General features: G+C 39.7%; 1 protein-coding gene across 1 annotated transcript in view; it reads right to left on the reverse strand.

Annotated features, from left to right (window-relative positions):
* tmem131 (transmembrane protein 131) overlaps positions 1 to 26,822 on the reverse strand; it is a 199,055-nt gene that overhangs the window by 134,480 nt on the left and 37,753 nt on the right. The window contains exons 2-3 of the mRNA XM_039744684.1: positions 25,085 to 25,146; positions 4,427 to 4,464 (exon numbers count right to left, since the gene is read on the reverse strand). Coding sequence (XP_039600618.1) covers positions 4,427 to 4,464; positions 25,085 to 25,146 — 100 coding nt within the window. The remainder of the gene's footprint in view (positions 1 to 4,426; positions 4,465 to 25,084; positions 25,147 to 26,822) is intronic.

A 26,822-nucleotide genomic window follows, 5' to 3' on the forward strand; every position in this document is an offset into this window, starting at 1 on the left:
TAGAGGCTCATGATAAGGGGCAAGGCTACACTGCCATTTCAAAGCGATTCACAGTGTCTAGAACTGCTGTACGTTGCATCATTGCCAAGTACAAGGACACAAATTCTGTTAGAAACAAACCTGGCCGTGGCGTAAGCGCAAGATTTCAAGAACTCTGGAGAGAAAAAAATAGTCAGAGATGTCAGCAAGGAACCCCCGGACATCTGCCAAGATGATTGTTGCTGACCCGGCCTCTTCTGGAGTTGATGTTTCAAGGAACACAGTTGTGAGGGCTCTTCACCGTGGTGGGCTTCACGGCCATCGTCCCAGAAGAACCCCTTTACTCAAAGAGCGGCACATCACAGCCCGACTGAGGTTTGCCCGTGAACATTTTGAAATGTAAAGATGATTTTTGGAAGTCTGTGCTTTGGTCTGATTAGACTAAACTGGAACTGTTTGGGCACATGGATGTTGCTTATGTTTGGCGAAGAAAGGGACAGGCCTTCAACCCTAGGAACACAGTTGCCACAGTTAAACATGGTGCTGGGATCATCATGCTGTGGGGCTGTTTTGCAGCCTCGGGCACAGGGAGCCTTGTTCGGGTGCATGGCATCATGAAAAAAGAAAATTAGGTTGACATTCTGAGGGAGAATATGCAGAAATCTGCTTGTAGTCTAGGCTTAGGTCGTTGCTGGGTCTTCCAACAAGACAATGACCCAAAGCATACATCAAAATTAGTTCAACAGTTTAAGGATACCAAAACAAAGATCTTGGAGTGCCCCGCACAGAGCCCAGACCTCAATCCCATTGAGAATCTGTGGCGAGTGCTCAAAGTGAATGTCCATGCTTGGAAACCACGCAATTTGGACCAGCTAGAACAATTTGCAATGGAGGAATGGACCAAAATCCCTCACGAGACCTGTGCTAATCTAGTAAAGACCTACTCTAATAGATTGTTGTCCGTTGTGGCTCAAAAAGGGTACAGTATTGACTATTAATGGGCATGGGGCTAATAATTTTGGATGTCTCATTTTTGCCCTTTCTTGTTTCCACTCAGTGTGTCAATAAAATATCCAAACTACAATTAGTGGACCTTGTTATTTTGGACACAGATACGCTTTAAAAAACAAACATTTGTTGTTAATGGTCATTTTCATATTGGAATCAGGAGTGTTGCCTAATTTCATAAGGGGGCCTAATAATTTTGGCCACAACTGTATATATACATACACACACACACACACACACACACACACACACACACACACACACACACACACTATTATATATATATATATATATATGACTGCAACACTCATAACAGTGACAAAACAATTACATTGACAATCATGTTACGTTATTTTCAAAATGTTTCCTTTTCTTTTTCATTACTTCTTTAACACACTACTTCTCTCCTGCGAAGCACGGGTGTTTTGCTAGTCTATACTAATAAAAGGCAAAGCCCTCACTGACTGACTGACTGATTCACTGACTCATCACTAATTCTCCAACTTCCCGTGTAGGCAGAAGGCTGAAATTTGGCAAGCTCATTTCTTACAGCCTACTTACAAAAGTTAAGCAGGCTTCATTTCAAAATTCTACGTGTAACGATCATAACTGAATCCTACTTGCATACATATATACAGCCATAGCGTGCAGCTCGGTCGCCGTGTGAGACGGAGTTGCGTCATCCATCACCTCACCTCCCACGTAGTTGGCTGCCTGCCTATATTTCAGCCCCCCTACCCACGCCTCCCATGTAATTGAGTGCCTGCCCATATAAGGCCGTCCGTTACCAGCAATCCAATAGACACGCTGCCGCTATGAGGTGTTTGTCATGCCTAAGACGAATACGATTTTCGCGAGATACAAGTTTAGTGAGACGACGCAAGGTATAAACAAGACTTTTGATCACTTTGTAACGGAGTTAAAATTGCTGGTGAAGGACTGTGCTTATGCAAATGAAGATGAGATGGTCAGGGATAGAATAGTGTTTGGCACAAACTCAGCAAAAGTGCGAGAGAAACATTTAAGTGCCGGGTCTGAGCTAACATTTAATAAAGCCGTGGACATTGCAAGATCGCATGAGATAGCACAACCACAGCTGAGAATTTTCGATGCATGTACTCAGAGCAGCTCACGTGAACCGACTGTGAACACAGTACACACACAAAAACCAAGAGCACCAAAGAGCGCTGAGCAAAAAATGCATTACATAATTAAGAAGGCAGCAAAAGAATATGAAGCGTGTGACGCATACAAGCATATTCATAAGTGCAGGTACTGCGGAAACAAAGCACACGGTGGAAAAAGTCAAGCTAAAGGAAGACCAGGTAAAAAATGTGGTAAATTGAACCACTTCGCTAAAGTTTGTTGGACTGGGAAAGATAAACCCGTGCATGCAGTGTGTGATGCCTCAGATAAAGAGGAAGACGAGCGGTTTATTGATGCAGTAAGAAAGGAACAATCTGAACAAGCCTTTGTAGACATATCAAAAGGAAAGCAAGGTGTAAAGCTTAAGTTTAAATTAAGTTCATAGACACGCTGCCGCTAAATATTCGCAGGCAAATCCACAACTTAATACCAGGAATGCCTGTTAAACTTCTTAGATTCACGGGTACTGATTTGGGTAGTGAATACTTCGATGAATGAAACCTGTTATATTTACAATGGTTGACAAACACGGAATATAACTTGAACACAACACATCCTCCAAATATGTACCTGATTGAATGAAATAATGATAATCAAATCCTTGATGACAGCAACACTCATAACAGTCACAAAACAATTACATTGACATTCATGTTACGTTATTTTTAAAATGTTTCCTTTTCTTTTTCATAACTTCTTTAACACAATACATCTCCACTGCGAAGCGTGGGTATTTTGCTAGTATATAATATTTATATAAAAATGTGTAAGTAAATACAAACAAGATATTTTCGGCGTTTACTTAGCTTCAAATAGGTCCAAACCCTCCTGTGGAGGCAAATAATCATTCAATGCCAAACCATCAGCATCATCACCACTATCAAATAGGAATTCTTATTTGGTGGTAAATGCTTTTAGCAGTTCTATCTGAATAATGCTATGCACCGTATCACTTGCTTCATGTAAATGAATGAAAATCCATTTACTCTAGTAATTCAACCCCTTTTCCTTATTTCTAAAACATGCAGAAGGAACAAAGGACAAAGCAGAGCTATACACATGCTGATTTTACTGACGACTCTGCAAATATGAGTATCTCTTTCCTTACACTTGAATACCTTAGCCTTCGATTGGTCTAGGAATTCAATTTAGGAATTAATTAGTTCTCTAAAATGTCATTCATACAACATTTTAAAGGAAGTCAATATATGAAACTACTGTGTAACTAGAGACCAACATACCCACTTGGAGAGGATTGTGTGCGTCACAGTGCACAAAGACACAAGTCTCAAGACTTTACGGACACTGCAGTGATATCAGTGACACGTAACACAGAGACCCATCAGCAGCAACAGAACTTTGAATTCCACTTCATCCTTTGCATTATCATCAAGGGCAGCATCAAATGCAAGTTAGGAACCAAGGCTTAACAGCACACACTTACACAAGCAAGCAGTATATAAACTCGCTTATAATCAGGAAAATGTAATTCCCAAGGAAAGCCAATAATTTGTTCATACGTGAGAAACAATTGTTTTCATTTGGTACAATAAAAGCATTAAAAACTATCCCAAATTCTCCCCCAGGTCTTCAGGTTTCAACTCTATCCGACATTACAATTAGCAAACCACCCTTAGCTGCTTTCACTGTTTAATTAGCAAGCCTTTTTCCATTTTCAATTCTTTATTCAGAATGGTCTAACAGTTTGAGAAATACATTTATAGCAAAAACTGGTATTTGCATTTTGCCTTTCGTTTTCTCCTATATTACTTCTTCCTGTAAAGTCACTTCAAGAGGAAGTAATCTACTTACTGTCATAGTAAACTCAGTACTCATCCATAGGTCAACAGCTTAAATGACCTAAATATTTTACTAATGTATCCTAAACTACATTTCAACCCTATGTAACACTTCAAATCATACTGTATCCATATAAACATTTATCAAAAGAAAAAAAAAATGTTTTTAGATTAAAAAACATGCTAGAAACTGAGAACTCTAAGGCAGTAGTCCAGATAAAGCAGACATTACTTGGAAGGAAAGCCTGCAGCCAAAGATCTCCCACTACTGAATGTAAAAATAGGATGCAAGTGAAGTGGCTTCCACAGCTTCATTTCAATCAGTTTCTAAAACTATACTCTTAAACTGCAAAAAGACTTTTTGTTCTGTCTTAGTTGTTTGGAATGAAAGCTGAGTTGCAAGTCTAAATCAATCAGCACACACATGTTTATACAACAAAAATGATTATATCCTCTATAGCATAGGGAACAAAAAATGTAGTGTATATGCTTACCTTTTCTGATATGAACTGAGGCCAATCTCTGCCTCTGTCTATTGGAAGGGAACAAAAAACAATCTTTAGTCACAATCTCAAATTTCTTTGTGTCTTTTTTAAAAGTTTTATTCTAAGTGTATGACAAGACAAAACAAAAATCAGCCAGCATAACATATCAGTTGCCATTAATTTTAAGCTTTACAATTGGGAACATGATTGTCTTAGAAAGGCAGATGGACAATTGATGCTACTTTCAAAATATAATGTGAACCACAATAACTAGAACTTCTACAGTAAAATTCAAAACATTTTAAGTATAAAACATACACAAACAATGAAAACCTTCAAATAAAAAGGACTCAACTTTAAAATCTATCAGAACTATCAAATTCATGTGAATTTTGAATGCTTGTAGAAAAGGACCTGTACCGAATGGCTGGACAGAGGGACCAAGCTGGGAAAGATGTGCAGCAGGTTAGGGTAAAGTGTGTTGGGCAGATGGAAAGAGTACTTTGAGAGGCTGATAAATGAAGAGAACGAGAGAGAGAGAGAAAAGGTTGGATGATGTGGAGATAGTGAATCAGGAGGTGCAACGGATTAGCAAGGAGGAAGTAAGGATAACTATGAACAGGATGAAAAATTGATAAGCCATTGGTCCAGATGACATACCTGTGGAAGCATGGAGGTCTTTAGGAGAGATGGCAGTGGAGTTTTTAACCAGATTGTTTAATGGAATCTTGGAAAGTGAGAGGAGGCCTGAGGAGTGGAGAAGAAATGTACTGGTACCGATATTTAAGAATAAGGGGGATGTGCGGGGATGTGCAGGACTGTTGTAACTACAGGGTGATAAAATTGATGAGCCACAGCATGAAGTTATGGGAAAGAGTAGTGGAAGCTCGTTTAAGAAGTGAGGGGATGATTAGTGAACAGCAGTATGGTTTCATGCCAAGAATGAACACCACAGATGTGATGTTTGCCCTGAGGGTGATGATGGATAAACATAGAGAAGGCCAGAAGGAGTTGCATTGTGTCTTTGTGGACCTGGAGAAAGCATACAACAGGGGCCCCAAGAGGAACTGTGGTATTGTATGAGGAAGTCGGGAGTAGCAGAGAAGTACGCAAGAGTTGTACAGGATATGTACAAGGGAAGTGTGACAGAGGTGAGGTCTGCGGTAGGAGTGACGGATGCATTCAAGTTGGAGGTGGGATTCCATCAGGGATCGGCTCTGAGCCCTTTATTTGCAATGGTGATGCGCAGCTTGGCAGGCGAGATTAGACAGGAGTCCCAGTGGACTATGATGTTTACTGATGACATTGTGATCTGTAGTGATAGTAGGGAGCAGGTTGAGGAGACCCTGGAGAGGTGGAGATATGCTCTAGACAGGAGAGGAATGAAGGTCAGTAGGAACAAGACAGAATACATGTGTGTAAATGAAAGGGAGGTCAGTGGAATGGTGAGGATGCAAGGAGTAGAGTTGGCGAAGGTGGATTAGTTTAAATACTTGGGATCAACAGTACAGAGTAATGGGGACTGTGGAAGAGAGGTGAAGGAGAGTGTGCAGGCAGGCTTGAATAGGTGGAGAAGAGTGTCAAGAGTGATTTGTGACAGACGGATATCAGAAAGAGTGAAAAGAAAGGAGACAGAGCTGGAGGTGGCAGAGTTAAAGATACTAAGATTTGCACTGGGTGCGACAAGGATGGATAGGATTAGAAATGAGTACATTAGAGGGTCAGCTCAAGTTGGACGGTTGGGAGACCAAGATTGCATTGGTTTGGACATGTGCAGAGGAGAGATGCGGAGTATACTGGGAAAAGGATGTTAAGGATAGAGCTGCCAGGCAAGGGAAAAAGAGGAAGGTCTAAGAGAAGGTTTGTGGATGTGGTGAGAGAGGACATGCAGGCAATGGGTGTTGAAGAACAAGAAGCAGAAGACAAAGATATGGAACAAGATGATCCACTGTGGCAACCCTTAGCGGGAGCAGCCAAAAGAAGAAGATATCAAAGGGAATTACAGTTGAAATATTTGTAACTAAACTGAAAAATGCAACTGTCTCCAATCAGCAGGTATCACAACAATGATGTTTGTAAGATTACATCAAACAACTTATTAACATTTTTGGTAGGAAAGTTACTGTTGTCATCACTTAATATTTTATATACACACATATTAATATCTTATATACACACACACACACACACACACACTGTATATACTGTTACCTGTATATTTCAGGATTCATTTTAAAAATTTGTTTAAAGCAATACTTCAATCAAATATCCATCCATCTATTATCCAACCCGCTATATCCTAACTACACAGTCACAGGGGTCTGCTGGAGCCAATCCCAGCCAACACAGGGCGAGAGGCAGGAAACAAACCCGGACCAGGGTGCCAGCCCACCGCAGACTTCATTCAAATACGATTTTTTTTTTTTTTTAAATGTACATGTAAACAATAGACACAATGTTCGCCATTTTCCAGAACTGGTCACTGCAGGGATCGGTTTAGTTTGAATCTTCAATATGTGCTTTCTCCATGAAAGTATGAGATTGAAATTTTTAATCTACCACTATTACAAACTACATAGGTTACGTAATATATAAAAACATATTTTAGGTTGGAGTATTCCTTTAATAGTCTACTATCGATAAACAATCTCCTAACTCTACCTATCGATATTAGGGATTTTATTATCTGGTATACTCTGTTGCCCTTTGCATAATTTTATGCATAATAAACATGTTAACAAAAGAGATATCAAGCTATTCTTGTCAAACATTTACCCAAAAAGGCTTTTTGTTTTCTTGTTTTAAATTCCTTTCATAACTTGTAACACATTTGCTGCTACTGGCGAAGTTTTTTCTTCATAATTATATATTTAAAGATTTACCCTTATTGGTTGAGGCACAGGGGTATGTGTACTGATTAGAATATTTACCTGCCTTTTTTCATTTATTTTTCATTGATTTACATAACATTGCCCAATGTATTTGTGCTTTTTCTACACATAAAGTCTAATTTACCTAACCTAATACAATACCAGAGATCACAATCTTTAATATTCACTATTTAAACTCACCAGGTACTAATCATCTTTTATTTTCTGTTTTCCCAGTACATTGTGATACGCCTCATGCATCCAAAATGGCCCAAATACTCTGCTAGAAGGGACAAACAAATGAACAGAACTACATCATCATAGGCAGATATTAATGACTGCTGGGCTGGCTGATCATAGGCCTTGAAAACTTTACAGCTTTCTTTACTCCAGAATTCACATCAGGAGGAGTTATTTTCCTCTCCTTCCTTACCATCTAACCATAAATTATTATGTAAGAGTCATTCTAGACTATTTTTAATGCTTTTTATTCTTTTTTTCTTTAAGCCACCTTCTTTAAATTAAAATGGACTATCAAATATAATGTGTACAGACACTATGAGAAAAGCAGCAACATTTGCATTACAATCTCACATGGACAAGCAAATACAATACCAACAAGAGACATATAAAAACACCCCTGGCCAAACTGGATATTTTGTTTGCATCTAAAGAGTAACGTAGTAAATCCATTTTCAATAGTAAAACAAAAACACAATTTTTAACTCTATGTATAGTTAAAACTTATTGATGAACTAAAAACATAAAAAATGACATTTGCAAATGTTTGTGCAGTCCATTAAGTCAGTAGTTAATACCCCCTTTTGCCAAAAAAGCAGCTTACAAATATTTTTATAGCAAGATAGAATTCTTTGAATTTTTGTTTTTAAAATATTTGCCAATTTTTCCTTGAGCATTACTTCGAACTATGAAATATACTTGCACTGTGTTTCCTGCACAGCACATTAAAGATCTACCCATAAATTTTCAATGATGTTTAGAGATTGTGAGGGCCACTCCAAAAACCTTCATCTTGTGTTTCTTGAGGTACTACAGCAGATTTTGAAGTGCGTTTTGGATCATTGTCTTATGGTAGAAGTTATCCTTTACTTGGCTTCAGTTTCCCAACTGTCTGACATTCCCATTGAGGAATTCTTGATATTTAGCAGAGTCTATTCTTCCCTGTATTCGTATAATGTTCACGTTCCACTGGCTGCCACACAACTAGGGTGAGTTGTGGCATTATTATGGCAAGATATTTTCTTCAAATGCTGTTCATTGTTTTCTCCACAAACTTTTTTGTGGTTGTGGCCAGTTAGTTCTATTTTAATATCATCTGTCCATAGCACTTCAGTTTTAAAAAGCCTCTGTCCTATGCAGATGTTTTATATGTAATTCAAGAGGTTGTTTTATGTGATGTGATTGCAGGTAATGTTTCCTTTGGATGGCTCTTTTATGAAGGCCATGTCTTTGTGAGTATCTCTGCACAGCAGAGCAGTGCACCATCAATCCTTTCTTAGCTAAAACTTGCCGGAGTCTCTTGCAGTCATATGGGGGCTTTCCTTCGCCTTTTTGAACAGTTTACAAGCTGTTCTGTCAGTTTTCTTGGTGTTCCACATGTTTGTTTAACTCCACGCACACACCTTAACTGCCATTTTTTAAAATTACATTGCTGACTGTGGTATTTGCCTGCTGGAAATACTCAATATTTTATAGCATTCACCAGCCTTTATAGGCATCAATTAATGTTCCGCTCCTAAATCAGTTGCCTCAAAGAGTTCATGAGTGGTGGTGACATGGTGCCGAAATTGATACCTGATGAAGTTAGCCATTTTGCTCACACATCTACAGCAATTCAATTGGTGACAAGGGTGGAATCTGCACCATGGACAGGTAGCAGGGATGCTGCACAGAAAAGGAGGGAGCCAACACAGGGAAAAGAAAAAAAAACAAAACAAACAAAAACATCAGTGTTCAGAGATGAGCTCTGTGCAGGTGACTGATGGAGCTCTCCATTTAGCTCAGAGTTCAAAGCATTAACCAGTCTTGAACTAACATATCTTTAATTTCAGAAACATCATTGAACGATGCATTAAACATCAAAGACCACTATGTCTAAATTTTAATCGACTACAAAAAGGCCTTTTCACAAAGAGTCTCTCTGGAACACTGCCCGGGTCTTGTGGCGTTCCCCATAAGTACATCAACACCTCCAAAAGCATGTATGCAAACTCCTGCTACAGACTTTTTGAAGATCACCACTGGCGTGTGACAAGGGTGTATCTCGTCCCCTTTTCTCCTCTTGTTAGCGGCCGATTTAATTGTCAAGGAAATAACAAGTGGGCCCAGCCGAGGTATACCATGGAAAGACCAAACAAGGCTAAAAAGACTTGAAGCCTCATGTATAAAAGGTGCATATGCCCGTTTCCACACTCACTTTGAGATTTATAAAAACTTAAACTTGCTGAAAAGCCACACTCATTTTCACAGCAGCCTAACACTGTGCATACATAGGTTTCTGCTCTGTTTTGCACATGGGCAGCACCCAGTGTCAAAGCAGTGCTACAGTTTGTGTCGTTTCCCTTCTTTTTCATACTTGCATCCATGAAACATACTTTGTCAAATACACCGAAATTAACTGCATATCTTTTACAAATTTAATTCACTTGATTGTAATCATTCTGTAACAATATAATGGTGCACAGAATGGCCAAAGTATTCCAACTACAAAGGTGCTTTAGTGTGGTTAGAAGACATTGCAAATTGAAGAATTGGAAGACAGCGCATATTTAATAATGATGATAACTGGACTCTAATTTGATTTTGATTCCCAAGAGCTATCCTTTTGGAACTGTGTCCTGAACTGGTACCAGCTTTACAAAGGCAGACTTTGAGGAATTGTGCTCTACCTGCTCCTTTGCAAGTTCTGTCCATTCTCGGTTTTTAGTCCCTGGAGCTTTTCAACGTGAACTTGCTGACCAACTGGGCATTTCACAAACATCACTGAGTTGCACCATGCCAACTGTACAGGATGGTATTATCCTTTTGTTATCCAGATATACAAGATTCCTTTACACTGTGATTGAACTGGGAAACATCAGAGCAAAATTTGCTGCAATGTTCAGCTTTCCAAATACAATCGAAGCAGTGAACTGTATGCTACTGCAATGGCACTGGAAGAGATCAATCAGCCAGGAATGAATCACCAAAAGAATGAGCTGGCATTGCATTATCTAGAAAATAGCCTATAAAAATGGCAACTCTGCACAGTCGCAGGTGCAGTAAAACACAAGCAGTCCTTTCAAAAATAGTAAGCCACCTCAAACAGCCATGTAAAGAGCTGAGAATCCATCTGTTGTAGCGCTTGGTGCTGATGCAACACTACAAAATGAATTTGCTTGTGTAAATAGAAAACATTTCCACTTCATTAATGTGCTGCTCTACAGTTCACAGAAAGTGTTTGGCATTCTGCAAGCATGTAGTGGGCTACACAATGTGTCACACAATCATGGCTTATCTGTACCTGAAGAGATGCAGTATGAAGAACGTGAACCTAACCAACCAAATGATTAGCCAAAACAGAAAGCATTACAACTTTAAATGTAATCAGCATAAGTTAAAACAGGTAATTAGATGTAGGGTTTATTTTTTAACCAATTCAATTTGTGATCAATATCACATTATACAATCCCTTATATTCATTAGTGCAATGGCCACGTCTTACAGCATCCACTGTTGCAGTTGGCACACAGCCAGATGGTCTTCTAGCGGTTTCAGAGGCAGAAGTGTGTGCACAGCCAGTGCCCAAAGAGGTGCTGGGCACAGCAGCACCACCACCTGAAATTGCGTCCTCAGCATGGGGGTCAGTTTTAGTAATATTGTCTGAAACAGAGCTGGACACTCCTATTGACTATTTTTATTTCGAGCATTGTGGTGACTTTCTGAACTTGAACTTTCGAGCATCTCAGAGTGTCTTTGCCAAGCTGTATCACTCAATCAACTTTAAGCCAACAAACAGTATGATTTTCCTTGTCTCCACTTTGCATTCACTGAAGTTCTCAAAGTGATTTTACCATTGTTTTTTAACAAAGAACTGTGTTGGCTGGGATTGGCTCCAGCAGACCCTGTAGTTAGGATATAGCGAGTTGGATAATAGATAGATGAATGGAAGGGGCTACTTATATTGATTTGCATATTCAAATATACGAAATTCTGGGAAGAGTCGGGGTGGGGCTATAGGTGCATGCACATGTAACAAATCTCACACTCATTAGGATTTATATAAGGGAAGGGCGTGGAACTTGGTGAATGCACAGTTTTATACATTTGGATTTCCAGGGTTGACCATACACCATGTTTTAGTGTGAATTCTACATATGGCATTATACATTAGGCCCCTAAACTTTGCCGATGACATTGTCCTACTGGCCTAAAACAGAATGTTGAGAAAACTGTATTGAGAATCAGTACAGAGAAGACAAAAAAAATGAAGGTGGAAGGCTCCATCCAGGTCAATCAGACAGAAGTTGAAAACTTTGGACCACTTCACCTATCTAGGCAGTACAGTGAACAACAATGGTGACATTAAACACTAGAATTACCAGTCTCTATGAAAAAACTCATTGATCCATCCCACCTTAAATCACTTCTTAAAACCGTTCTCACCTCTCTGCCAGCGTCTTTTGTAATCTAAATGTGACGATAAAAACAAACTGCAAGCAGCCGGCTATTCCATCCCCCCACCGACTTAGAACGTGCACGAACTTCTCCCAGTTCATGCCTCAATTGATTATCTGGGAGTGAAGTGGAGTTTTAGAGTGTAAATAATAGATCATTGTTTGGAAACACACGCATTTCATGTGTGTTCCGTTTCTACAGTAATCTGTGTAAAGACATTTTTAAAACAAACGTTTTTCATATTCTAGTAGAGTAAATGACAAAATGTAGGCATAAACTATATAATGTATGAAGCCTGAAGTCCAAATATCAAAGAAACACTTTCACAAAAGGTACAAATACAACAGAACAAATGCGCTTTTATTGTAAAGAGTAACTGCAAAAAAAAAGGCCTTGCAGAATATACTGACACAAATTGACTACAACTTGCACGGAGGCGTAAATATATCAGCTGCTGACTGGTAATCAGAAGATCACAAGTTCGATCCCTAACAACTCCATTTTAAAAAGTAAACTGCTCTTATTCTTACTATTTTAGAATAAAAACATACATTTGATTTCAGTCTGTAACAGCCAGTGTAATTTATGATACTTGTAAAGGTTAGCTTTGAGGTTTTTTTTTTTCACTTTTCATTCTCTCAGTCGCGTTCAGGATCCTTAACTATGCACCCCCCTCCCCCATCTGACACTACTGTTTTCACATAAAGACGTGCTATAGCTCTGCAGTATATCACGATACATTCTCTTACCAATGCTAGTGAAATGAAGTGTCTGCATGCACTTTTTGTGGCATTACACGTGTATTTTTTTAGCATGTCCGTGCCAAATAAATAACATTCGAGCTATAGCACGTCTCCAAATAAATAACATTCGAGCTATAGCGCGTCTCCAAATAAATAACATTCGATCACATAAAGACGTGCTATAGCTCGAATGTTATTTATTTGGAGACGCGCTATAGCTCGAATGTTATTTATTTGGAGACGTGCTATAGCTCGAATGTTATTTGGAGACGCCCTATAGCTCGAATGTTATTTATTTGGCACGAACATGCTCAAAAAATACACGTGTAATGCCAGAAAAAGTGCATGCAGACACTTCATTTCACTAGCATTGGTAAGAGAATGTATCGTGATACACTGCAGAGCTATAGCGCGTCTTTATGTGAAAACAGCAGTGTCAGATGGTGAGGTGGGGGCATAGGGAAGGATCCTGAACGCGACTGAGAGAATGAAAACTGAAAAAAAACAAAAAACAAAGTTAACCTTTACAAGTATCATATATTACACCGGCTGTTACAGACTGAAATCAAATGTATGTGTTTTTACTCTAAAATAGTAAGAATAAGAGCAGTTTACTTAAGAGGGATCGAACTCGTGACCTTTTGATTACCAGTCAGCAGCGGATACCTTTACGCCACCGCGCCAGTTAAAGTGAATATACGTCAGAATGGCCTGCTGAGGCGGCTTTTTTTTCTGCAGTTACACTTTAAAATAAAAGCGAATTTGTTCTGTTATATCCGTACCTTTTGTGAAAGTGTTTCTTTGATATTTGGAAGTCAGGCTTCATACATTTGTTTATGCCTACATTTTGTCATTTACTACTAGAATATGAAAAACGTTTCTGTTTAAAAATGTGTTTACACGGATTACTGTAGAAACGGAACACACATGAAATGCGTGTATTCCAAATAACGATCTATCATTTCCACTCTAAAACTCCACTTCACTCCCAGATAATCAATCAAGGCATGAGCTGGGAGAAGTTTGGGCATGTTCTAAGTCGGTGGGGGGATGGATTAGTCGGCTACTTGCACTTTTTCTTTATCAGTACATTTAGATTACAAAAGATGCTGGCGGAGAGGTGAGAACGGTGTTAAGTGATTTAAGGTGGTACGGATCTACGAGTATTTTTGTAGGCTCTGGTAATTCTAGTGTTAAAGCTGATGTTAAATGAAAAAGAAAAAGAATGGTTTTACAAAGAATGCTCTCCAACTGGTTGACCATCACCATTACCACTGACATGAAACTCCAGCTATATAACAGCCATTTTCCTACCAACAGTAACATATATGCAAATGAAACTTGGAAGAGTACAGTCAGAACTGATACGAAGCTGAATTTGTTCTACAAGTGATGCCTGATGTAGCAGATAAGTTGTCATGACCACACTATCAACAAAGTGGACAGGAGAAGGGCAAAGGCATGTCCACTGTCTGAAATTGCTGCAGAGCGTAGAATGAGGCTGGCTGGCCATATCCTGCATCTCTCCAAAAAAAGATGGCCATGAAATGGATTGCCCCAGAAGGGAAGCAGAAGCAGGAAGGCCAAAGATCATGTGGTGCAGAACATTCCACAATGACCTCAAACAAAACAGCATTGCCTGGCAAGAAGCTAAAGTAGTAGGTAGATAGGTAGATACTTTATTAATCCTAAGGGGAAATTCACATAATCCAGCAGCAGTATACTGATACAAAGAAACAATATTAAAATTAAATAGTAATAAAAATGAAAAAAAAAATAAATAAAAATAAAAAAAGCAGACAATAACTGAGTAATGTTAGCATTTACTCCCCCAGGATGGAATTGAAGAGTCGCATAGTGTGGGGGAGGAATGATCTCCACAGTCTGTCAGTGGAGCAGGACAGTGACAAAAGTCACTGAAGCTACTCCTCTGCCTGGAGATGACACTGTTCAGTGGATGCAGTGGATTATTCATGATTGACAGGAGTTTGCTTAATGCCCGTCGCTCTGCCACAGATGTTAAACTGTCCAACTTTACTCCTACAATAGAGCCTGCCTTCTTAACAAGTTTGTCCAGGCGTGAGGCGTCTTTCATCTTTATGCTGCCACCCCAGTAGCAGCCAATTGAAAAAGATGGTTTCAACGTGATGCCCAATGTGCTCAACGACACAAGAGGACCAAAGTCCAAGTAAGTAAGTAAGTAAATCACAGTTTAAACATCAGGAACCGCTTAATGACAGCCTGATCATTTCATGGTGGTTCACACTTTTTCCATATTTGCATCACATTGGCTTTATTTTAATTTGCTAATCTTCTTGTACACTTCCTCTTTTGCATAATGCAACAGTTTTCTCTCTTAAGCCACCAGAAAACTCCATGAAGTGCCATGGAAATCTTTCAATGGGTTAAGTACCACTTAATTTAAGATGAATGGATTATACGCATTTGAGTAGTACTAGGGTGTGTACCATGTTAGCCATTAAGGACGTTGTGAGAAGTTATTACATCTTACCTGAAGGGGCCCGAGTTGCCTTGAAAACTTACATATTGTAATCTTTCTAGCTAGCCAATAAAAGGTGTCACTTTGTTTAAAACTTCTCACTACACCCATTTGAGTGTAATTCAACTGTTGGTCAATTATTTCTAACTAGCCTCAGCAAACAAATGTTTGGATTTTTATGAAGCCATTTTTATGTGGGTGTACTCATTTTGCATCATGGCCTTTAATCATTTTGTTAAGTAAAAGTCATACTTTACTGATTAGTATTGATGTTTCATTGGCAAACAATAAATCAGTGTTGCTGACATACACCCACCATATAGGAAGCAAAACTATTTCTTACACAAAGAGAGATAGCTGTATCTGTTAGCTTTCAGAGAGGGTGTACTTATGCTGCATAGTGCAGAATCTAGCAATCAGCAAAGCTAAAGAATCAGTTTTAATGAGGGAATAAGAATGGTAATGAGTTGGCTTACTATCTACTTATTAAAACTACATATTCTAAATAAGTTTTCAAAAGGTATCCTCTGAATTTAATCAATCTATACTTTTAGCAAATCATGACAAATTTCACAGCAAATGTCTTCTAAACCCAAGCTACAGTATGTGCACAATAGTTATAAAATGAGTTTCTAATTGTGCGCGGTTTATTTCAATCTAAAATTGATGAATCAATGTTTGAAACATTCAATACTAGTCAAACACTATTGCACATTAGCTAGGGTTGTGGTTGTGCAGTATACTGAAAGAGTACCAAAAAGTCCAAGTTTCAAAACGGTATAGTACCAGCATCTATATATATAATTCACTAAGGCAAGACAACCATGCAAAGCACGCCGGAAGGGGCGTGGATTCACTGAGCCGCCGACAAGTAAGGCACCTATGACACCGTCTGTCGTAGAGGCCACATGCAACTGCACGTTGACTTTTTATAGAGGCATGTTTCTCGTGGAGGTAAATTGCCATATGCAGCGTGTAAAACGGTTTACGAGGGGTATCCCATGGGATCGTTAAAACAATCCTTTACAACTGAGGTTAAAACACAATGAAGTAAGCAGTCTTTAAAACCGAGTTTTCGTTACGACGCACGCACGCGTGCACCATAGCAAACTGTTTTACACGCTACATACAGCAATTGCATCCGCACAAACATGCGCCTTCTTAGATGCTCCTGCAGAAATACGGAAGACGCTTTCCCTGCCCACTAACACTCCTTTTTCACCGGTCCGCGTCTACCCTCGCTCTCTAGGCATTCACACTGCCTGCCCATGTGCCCGGACGCAAAACTCACCACCACCCAGTTAGCCCCTTTCGCCTGTGCTAGGAGTCCACATGCACGCCTAAGCCACGCTGACTTTTCATTATTCTTTTGGTTTCACACCGACCGCCCACCATGAAAACCATGCGAAAGGAACAACGAAGCCCGCCCAGAAACTCTACCCCTCCTCCCACGTGCTCAGGAACGTACCTCAGACCACAGCCCGCCAAATCAAACAGCTCATCAAACACATACTCACTCCCTTTGGTCTGTGCTGCGGTCCAAACCCAGCTGTGAGCCACGTTGACTATTCTTTGCCCTCCATGGCTACCGCTTCAAATGTATTTCATGGAAACAACACTTCTTTCAATGTTATAGAATTTCCTGCTTCAGGTAACTGTTTGTTTCTGTCAGTTGGGTTTTTTTGGAGAAATGTCATTGATGAAACTGTTGCTCTCAAACTTGTAACATGGCTGTTAGCTTTGTTTGCCAACATTGGGATAACTTCGTGACGGTGTCCGTTGTTCTTAGTCACAGAGGCATTGTTATACAGTCTGCTCAACAATACGCTGATTACATGAATACGTCCGGAGTCTATGGTGGCGAGGCAGAAATTGTGGCAATGTCCCAAATCCTTCCAGCTACTATCAGCATTTACTTCCAAGAACGTCCTCATGCCTCTCCTCAAGTTCACAATCCGGCCCAGCGTCTCTTCATATCCCTGCTCTTAAGCGTTCCTTTGGATCATGGGCATTACGAGGTTCTCATGCCTCTCAAATACCCACGTGATAACCTTCTGGTGACATCTTTTGACTCTGTCGGTATGTGCACACAGGATGCACACCCACTTGCTCGCCACACTAATGTGACGTCACCTGCCCACTCTCCTCTTCCTGAAAAACATTTAAAGACACCCTCCCCTGAACACACGCATTCCACACAGGACTTTCAATGCACCTTTTGTTCCAAAAGCTTCAGAGTGCACAGATATCTGAATACACATTTGAAAAAACACAACACTAACCGAATGATGCAAAGTGAACATTGCCAACAATGCTTCGAGACAACTCACGCTCCCAAGAAACATTTACAAACTCATTCCACTCTCACCTTCAATTGCACATTTTGTAACGAGGACTTGACAGGTGAGATGGTTCTCCGCAACCATATGCAGATCCATTCAACACAAAGATTTGTATGCAAAATTTCCGACAAACACTTTCACGCACGCAGATACCTTACTAACCATCTCAAAACACATTCCCTGATGAATTCTTTTCAGTGTCAACACTGCTCCAAAACCTTCACACGCCAGAAATATCTCAAAGCACATTTAAACACCCACTCCACTGAACAAACGATTCCAAACAGATCTTTGAATGCAGATTTGTTCAAAAACGTTCCGAGTGCAGAGATTTCTCAACATGCTTTTATAAACGCACTCCACTGAACGAATTATGCAATGTGATCATTGCCAGCAATGCTTCGACACAACTCATTCCAATTCCCTTAAGTATCAACACAGCACTAAATCGTTCATGCACAAACATCGCATTCACTTTTCTGCAGCTTTTCAAGAAGATACTGCCATTCATGCCCAAGAACATAACATTGGCCTTCCTACCGCACTATGTGCTTCTTGCAATGCTCTTCATTGACCAGCAGAGGTCAACTAATCCGGACATTACACTAAGTGTTGTCATGCCGGCAAAGTGTCTTTGCCACCGCTATCCAAGCCCCCTCTTTTATTAGAAGACCTTTTGACTGGCAAGAACCCGCTGTCCCGAAATTACTGTGATCATATCAGGGAATACAACTCTGCTTTAGCGTCAAAGGGCGCACACATCGCTCAACCATCTGGACAAGGACTGTATGCTTTCAGAATCCATGGTCAAATTTATCACCAGATCTCTTCTTTATAGAACAATCCTGACACGTCACCACAATACGGTCAGCTATATATCTGATTCTGCTGAGGCTACCAGTCACCGTTTGCAAAAGGAATGTAATAGCGCTTGCAGTGACATTTTTTTTGCTTCAACTAGACAACATGATATGACAGGTTAATCCCTTCGCAAAGTCTTACATGCAAATGCATAACATTATCACTCACGGTAACCCTGTTACTGCTGTATGAATGGTGTTCATGGAAAATCCAGGTCTGGATATGAGAAGGTATAACGCCCCGTCCTGACAAACTGATGTTGCTGCTATCTTTGTAGGTGAAGACGGGGAACCTCCTGCACAATGCGACATTTGCATATATCCAAGGGGAGATGCTTGCAAGCATATCTCTGTTCTCAATATGAACTGTGACCCCATGGTTTATCCACTGCTATTCCCTTACGGAGATCCAGGCTGGCACATACAATTAACCCATGTTGTGGAAAAGCGAAGCGCGAAAAAAACGCGAGTCACACAGCTCCAATTTTATGCTTTCAGGCTTGCCATGAGATCTTCATTTAGTGTCTTGCACTCCAGTGGCAAACTCTTCCAGCAATACATCGTTGACGCATATGCCAGAACAGAAGGCGCGCGTCTACATTACCTTCGCTCACATCAACAAGATTTGCGTGTAGAGCAATACAGGGGACTTATGGATGCGGTCACTGCGAAAGCACATCACCATGACCACCGCCCTGGACAATTGATCATTCTTCCGATTGCGGTCCGCCAGTTTTCAGTCACAGACGATTGTGTGTTGGTTCGTTCTGTGCATTATTACAATGTTGCTTTTCTTGCTGATTTATTACATTACCGATTTTTCAAATGTTCATTTTCTCCCAGTGCTTAAAAATTATTAAAAAAACCGGCCTGATTATACGGCGTATGGTACGCCGCGGGTTGGCTAGTTTTGTTAACAAGGTACAGCCCCCAAGGGTGACTTTACCCTGTTTGATTTTAATATACATATTAAAGCTAGCATGAATTACCAAGGTGCCCATAAAATTCTTCAAACATCATATAAACAAGTAGAATAGTCTAAGGCCAGGTTTATACTTCACATGACACATGCTCGAGCAGATGCTACTGCTACGCAAAGAGTGCCCCGAAATGAGGGAGTGGGACCATGAAGAAAAAGTGTTGTACCTCTTTTATATTGTTACTGAAACATATACAAATACCGTTAAAATTAAAGCTTGCAATGTGCAACTTAAAATCATACCTGCATGGTTTGATTTGTTAATGTTAAACTATGAAGCAGAGGGGTAATCAAGGAAAAATAGGTCTTGGGCACCATGCTATATATATATATATATATATATATATATATATATATATATATATATATATATATATATATATATATATATATATATATATATATATATATATATATATATATATATATATATATATATATATGTGTATATATATATATATATATATATATATATATATATATGTATATATATATATATATATATATGTGTATATATATATATATATATATATATATATATGTGTTTTATCTTGACCCTGCCTGCATTGAACCTTGTATTGCCCGTTAATTACCATATTTTTTGCTCCATAAGACGCAAACACAACCCCCACCTCCCCCACCCCCAAGCTATAGCGCGTCTTTAGTGAAAACAGCCGTGTCGTCTTTAGTGAAAACAGCCGTGTCAGATGGGGTTGTATGGATTGATTCTGAACGCGACTGAGAAAATGAAAAGTGAATTTATAAAAAAAAAAAAAAGCTAACCTTTACAAGGATCATAAATTGCACCGGCTGTTATAGACTGAAATCAAATGTATGCTTTTATTCTAAAACAGTAAGACTAAGAGCAGTTTACTTCTCAAAACAGAGGGGGGCAGGATCGAACTCGTGACCTCTTGAATCCCAAGCGGGGGCTGAGTCGATTGAACCACGGAGGCAGTTACAATAAACTGCTGTCAATGTTGCATGTTAAGGCGGCTTTTTGTTTCTGCAGTTATATTTTTGAATAAAAGCGCAATTGTTATTCTTGTGAAAATTTTTCTTTGCTATTTGGACTTCAGGCTTCATACATTATATAGTTTATGCCTACATTTTGTCATCTACTACTAGAATATAAAAAAAACGTTTCTGTTTTAACAATGTGTTGACACAGATTACTGTAGAAATGGAACAGACATGAAATTAGTGTGTTCCAAACAACGATCTATTATTTCCACTCTAAAACTCCACTTCACTCCAAGATACTCAATCAAGGCCTGAGCTGAGAGAAGTTCGGGCACGTTCTAAATTGGTGGGGGGATGGAATAGCCGGCTGCTCCAAGCTTCTCTTTATCAGCACATTTAGAAGACAAAGGGCGCTGGCGGAGAGGTGTGAAGGGATTTAAGAAGCGATTTAAGGTGGGACAGAATTACGAGTTTTTTCGTAGGCTCTGGTAATTCTAGTGGTAAGGGTAAGGATAAGGGCCTTGCTCAAGGGCCCAGCAGAGCAGGATCTCTTTTGGCAGTGACGGGGATTCGAGCCGGCAACCTTCGGGATACCATCGCAGATCCTTAGCCTCAGAGCCACCACTCCACCCAACAAACATCTACAAAAAGATTGTAGCAGCCTATGAGTCTGGGAAGGGATTTAAAAGATCTCAAAAGATTTTGAAATCAGCCATTCCACTGTCCGGAAGATAGTCTACAAGTGGAGGGCTTTCAAAACAACTGCCAACATGCCCAGGACTGGTCGCCCCAGCAAGTTCACCCCAAGAGCAGACCGCAAGATGCTAAAAGAGGTCTCCAAAACCCTAAAGTGTCATCTCGAGAACTACAGCAGGCTCTGGCTACTGTTGATGTAGAAGTACATGCCTCTACAATCAGAAAGAGACTGTACAAGTTTAACTTGCATGGGAGGTGTGCAAGGAGGAAACCTTTGCTTTCCAAGAGAAACATCGAGGCCAGACTGACATTTGCCAGAGATAAAGTTGACAAAGACCAGGACTTCTGGAATAATGTTCTTTGGACAGATGAGTCCAAAATTGAATTATTTGGACACAACAGCAGAGGACATGTTTGGCGTAAACCAAACACAGCATTCCAAGAAAAGAACCTCATACCAACTGTGAAGCATGGAGGTGGAAGTGTCATGGTTTGGGGCTGCTTTGCTGCAGCAGGACCTGGTCAGCTCACCATCATAGAATCCACGATGAATTCTACTGTGTATCAGAAGGTGCTTGAAGAACATGTGAGACCATCAGTTAGAAAATTAAAGCTGAAGCGGAACTGGACCATGCAACATGACAATGACCCAAAACATACTAGTAAATCAACCAAAGATTGGCTGAAAAAGAAGAAATGGAGAGTCCTGGAATGGCCAAGTCAAAGTCCAGATTTGAATCCCATTGAGATGCTGTGGGTGACTTGAAAAGGGCTGTATGCGTGCAAGAAACCCTCAAACATCTCACAGCTGAAAAAGTTCTGCATTGAGGAGTGGGGTAAAATTTCCTCAGACCGATGTCGAAGACTGGTAGATGGCTACAAGAACCGTCTCACTGCAGTTATTTCAGCCAAAGGAGGTAACACTCGCTATTAGGGGCAAGGGTGTCCTATCTTTTTCCTCAGTTAGAATAGGCATTTTTGTAGAATGACATTTACAGAAGATCTTGAAAAGACTTTTCTTCAGTTTTCTTTGTTTAGTTGGATTACTTTAATCTCTGTATTGTTGAAACGGAGATGAAATAACCATTTATTAAGAACATGCTTCATTTAAGTTTTTCTTCAAGAACATCATGTCCACATTCTCAGAGAGAGGACTGCTCTCTGTGCTACAACACACCTACACTACAGAAAACCCTATTAATTGGAGCAGATGTTACTGGAAAGAACAGAGTTTTAAAATATGAGTCAAGTGTAGTGCTCACACGATGAAACCGATTAAGTGTTGAAGTCAAATGCAATTGCAGATGTGACATCTTTCACAACATGTGAATCCGAGTCACTCTGCTTCATGGATGCCAGGATTGTTTTTCAGTGGCTTTATCATTGTAACTACTGGCATCTCTTCATTGCTCAGCAGTTTTCAGTGGTTTGAGAGCCTGAACCACATCCTCAGCTATTTTTACATCTCCATCAGACAGAGTAACCATGTCCATAATGTTCCTCTTAATACCCTTGTCTGTAAGTACTAAGAAAACAGCAGCCTACTGTTCAAGATAGCGCTTAATCATGTCATGGCTTGAGCTCTACCTAGTGGGAACATCCTTAATAAGTTTGTGGAAAGGAAGATGGAGCATCTCGTTTTTCTTTTAGCAGTGCTGTAGCAGTAGTGCTAGAATGTAAAATAGTGGCCACTTTTTTGAATCTGGATTAAAGCCCATCCTCTTCTGTGATGCCAGGTTAACTGTATGTACATTGAAAATTCAGCCACTTCAGCTGTATTCATAATGTTCTTGCTGATGTTCATTGTCAAAGGATGGTGCCATATGGTTTGTCAATTCCAATCAGCTACAACATCCTGTAGTATTTCTGACAAGAGGTTACTTATGTGACTTAAATAGAAAGCACATGTGACTGACTGACAAGAAGTAGTGGGCTTGCAATTGTGGTAAGGCATGTTAGGGTTCGTGGTGGCATGTGTATTTAGGCTCTGTGGGTGCTGGTGCAGATGAGAAGCTGTGCTGCCTCGGGGTATGGTGTGGACAGACAGCTGTTTGTAAATTTGCTTACGTTTCGCATTGCCACTCAACGTGAAGTAATTAGGAAGTAGCACACTCACAGATCCATAAAATGGAAGGATTTGTGGAGTAGAGTTGGGGTGGGGGGACTAAAAAGACAAAAGAAGGATGAAGGGACAGACAGGGGACTTTGAGGTGTGAAAGTAGGTTTGGTGAACAGGAGAGAATGAACGACCTTTAAGGATTGTTTAACTGACACCAGTGTGAAGATGGTGGTGGGACAATGTAGCTTGGCTTGGACGCCCTAGCCGAGACCAACAGAGGTGGTTGGAGTGCAAGCCTCAAGAATGTTGACTGTGCATGCCAGTATCTCAGCTTTCTGCTGAGCCTCTTCCAAGAGGTGAGCTGGAGCTGAGAGGAATAGGCACTGGGGTTTAGAAGGGAGAGACAGACTCAGTTTTATCGGTCTGCTTTTAAACAGGTCGTCTTTTTCTGCTTCATCTGGTACAGATTATTTTTCTCTTTTATTAAAAAAAACACTGCACCACACATCATGCACATTGTTTCTGATGGATAACAATGCATGACACACCTTCCCTTGCTGTGTGTGAGGACGTCCTCATTGCTTAGTTTGTACCGATTACGTTATTGATGATTCCAGTTTTACAGTACTCTTTCAGGGACTTCGGAGCCAACTCTGACCATTATAGAAATACTCTGGATACTTTGGGGAATAATGCTGGAAAGGTGTCATGGAATTCTAGTCATGAAGGTTGTTGTACAAAGCATCCTTGAAATGAGACCAAGCATAACTTCTCCATATTTTCTCCTATCTTTTCTAGCACAGGATGTGAGGCAGGCAACAGTTTCTTTACATTATCCCTTTCAATGTTTAAGGTATGTGTGTTGATATTTTTAAAATATAGAAAAAGTTCCACGAGGGTCAGGTGTAACACTGTTTGGGCTGTAGGTAAATACCAACAGCTACAGAGATACGCACAGATAAGCAATTCAATTCTTTATTAGGTTTTCTTAGATATAATACATAAATACATTTATAAATAAATATAAACAGATACAAATGGAATTGGGACATACTGCACTTGCCATTTCTTGCTCACTTTGAAGCCAACTTTTCATACATGGCAATCCAAGTCCAGTTTGCTAGGAGACATTAATGATTATTTACGCACAAAGTGCATTAGCTTTATGTGGTAGTGATCAGCAGAATGTTGTTTCACTATATTATACCATATTACTAAAGCAGCAAATTGTGAATGTGCAGTAAAGAAAATGGATTTATTTATAATGTTTATTTAGTTTTGTTGGACAATCGTTGAGCATTTTGAAACCATTTTGCACATTTATAACAGCACAATATACTGAATTTTCACTGTTGAAACAGATTTTATTTGGCATATTAGGATGTTTTAGTGGACTACAAAATTGTTTTTTCACAAGCTTGTTGTGAAGCACCCATATTATATTTGCATTTCTACTTTAACCAGCTCACAAAACAAAATAAACCTTAAATACAAATTGATTCTCACTAGTAAGTCTGACAGGATTTTTCATGTTTAAAACCATGGTAGATATCATGAAGAATGCTCTTTTTAATATAATAAACTCAAAAACAATGTAAAAAGGATGTACGTAAAGCATAAATACCATATGTTGTGTGCTCAAATTTCCACTCATACTTCTTCCATTCAAAACAGCTATGGTAGCTATGTACTAGTGTCTTACAAATAATGTTTCTAGTGGTATTAAAAGAAATGTTCCATCAGGTCCTTGAGACATCCAATGCATTGCATCAGAAGCAAATCTGAATGATCCACTTTAAAACCCTTAAAGGATCAAATTGATAAATTACAATTGATATTGCAATATATTCCTGAACTGGTACCACTTCCACAAAATGCACTTCTTTTGTACTCTTTATAATGTCTTTATTAATTCAGTTGTATAGTTGTGCTTTTACAGGCTTGTTTCTATTAAGTGAAAAAAGAGTGCAATGCTTACCTGTAACAGACCTCCATCTCCAAACCGAAGTACCTCTAAAATGGTGTCTGACTGAATAAATGCTGCAATGACAAAAAGAAATCAGGTATACCAATGTGTACAAGTAATACAGACATATGACAAGCAATCTGTTAAATTCAGGATATACTAAGTATGCCTAATAAAGGTATGTTTAAAGGATTACTCTTGCGAAATTTGTGCCAATTTCTTTTATGTACAAGTAAGGAAATCTTGCAATTTGACTGGAGTGCCCATATTTCTGTATAAAACTAAGTGCAGTTTACAAACACCAATGTACACTATATGGCCAAAAATATGTGGATACCCCTACGGGTTCTGGTGTTTCAGCAATACCCACAGTTAATAGATGCATAAAATCATGCAAACAGCCATGCTATCTCCATTTGCAACCCTTTGCAGTTGAATGGGATATACAGAGGAGTTTAGTGGCTTTAAAAGTGGCACTAAACGTAGGATGTCACCTTTGCCAGTTGCCACGAGTTGGTAAGTAGAATTTGGTCCATGCAGCTAGTCCTGCCCCAGTCAATTTCAAGTGCTATTACAGTGAAGTTGAAACATCTAGGAGTGTAGTATAGTGGGTCTGTGGCTCAGAAACACTGGACATTTTTAATAAATTAACGTCTGAAAGAGCAACAACAGATCAGCATAAAGCAGCAGACCACACAAATTCAAACTGGTGTGGCCAACTGCTGAAGAGCATACCACACAAAAAAGGCCTATCCTGCCAAGGGAACAGACATCAACAATGAACAAAGTATCAGGAAATTCATGAAATTGGCTTCCATTTCAGCCACTGGACTCTGGAAATCTTTTCACTGGAATGATGAATCATGCTTCCCAATCTTGCAGTCTGGCAGAAGCCAGGAGAACACCACCTTCTCGACTACATAGTGCCTACTATAAAGGATGATGGAAGCAGAATAATGGTGTAGGCCTGTTTTTCAGGGTTTGGTCTAAGCCCCTTGGTTTCAGTGAAGGGTACTGTTAATGTTACAGCATACAAAGACATTTAAGAGAATTATGTGCCTCCAAATTTGTGGCAAATGTTTGGTGAAAGTCATTTTCTCTTCCAGCATGACTGTACCCCTCTGCACAAGGCGAGGTCCATAAAGGCATGGTTTGCCGAGACTGGTGCAGAGGAACTGAGCTTTGACCTCAACCTTACTGAATACTTTTGGGATGAATTAAAATGCGGAGTGTGAGCCAGGTCTTCTTGTCCAACATCAGTACCAGATCTCACAAATACTCTCTTCCCTGAATGGGCAAACTGTCCCACCAATTCACATCAAAATCTTGCAGAAAGTGTTCTGAAAAGAATGCAGACAGTTGCACAGTCCCCTCCAGAACATCCAGGGTCCTAGTAGGTCCACTCTTGTGCAATCTCCTCTTCAGACTGGTAAAGATGAGTAAAAACGGTTCCCAATAAAATAAAACCACCTTACCTTAACCTCACATTGAAATAACTTTTAACTAAATGAATTCAGGGGGGGAAAAAAAGTAGGTGCTTTATCAAGAAATAACTATTTTTAACAAAATCACAAGTGCCACAATTATTGTCACTCCTGCATTTGATACTTTGTACAACCTTCCTTTGCCAATAAAACAGCTTTGAGCCTTCTCCTGTAACACCTTATAAGGCTGGAGAATATACAGCTGTGAAATTGAGACCGTGCTGATTTTTTAAATCTCTCCAGATCATCTAGAATCCCAGGTCCCC

This window comes from Polypterus senegalus, chromosome 2 (assembly GCF_016835505.1).
Source record: "Polypterus senegalus isolate Bchr_013 chromosome 2, ASM1683550v1, whole genome shotgun sequence".
Taxonomy (NCBI): Eukaryota; Metazoa; Chordata; class Cladistia; order Polypteriformes; family Polypteridae; genus Polypterus; species Polypterus senegalus.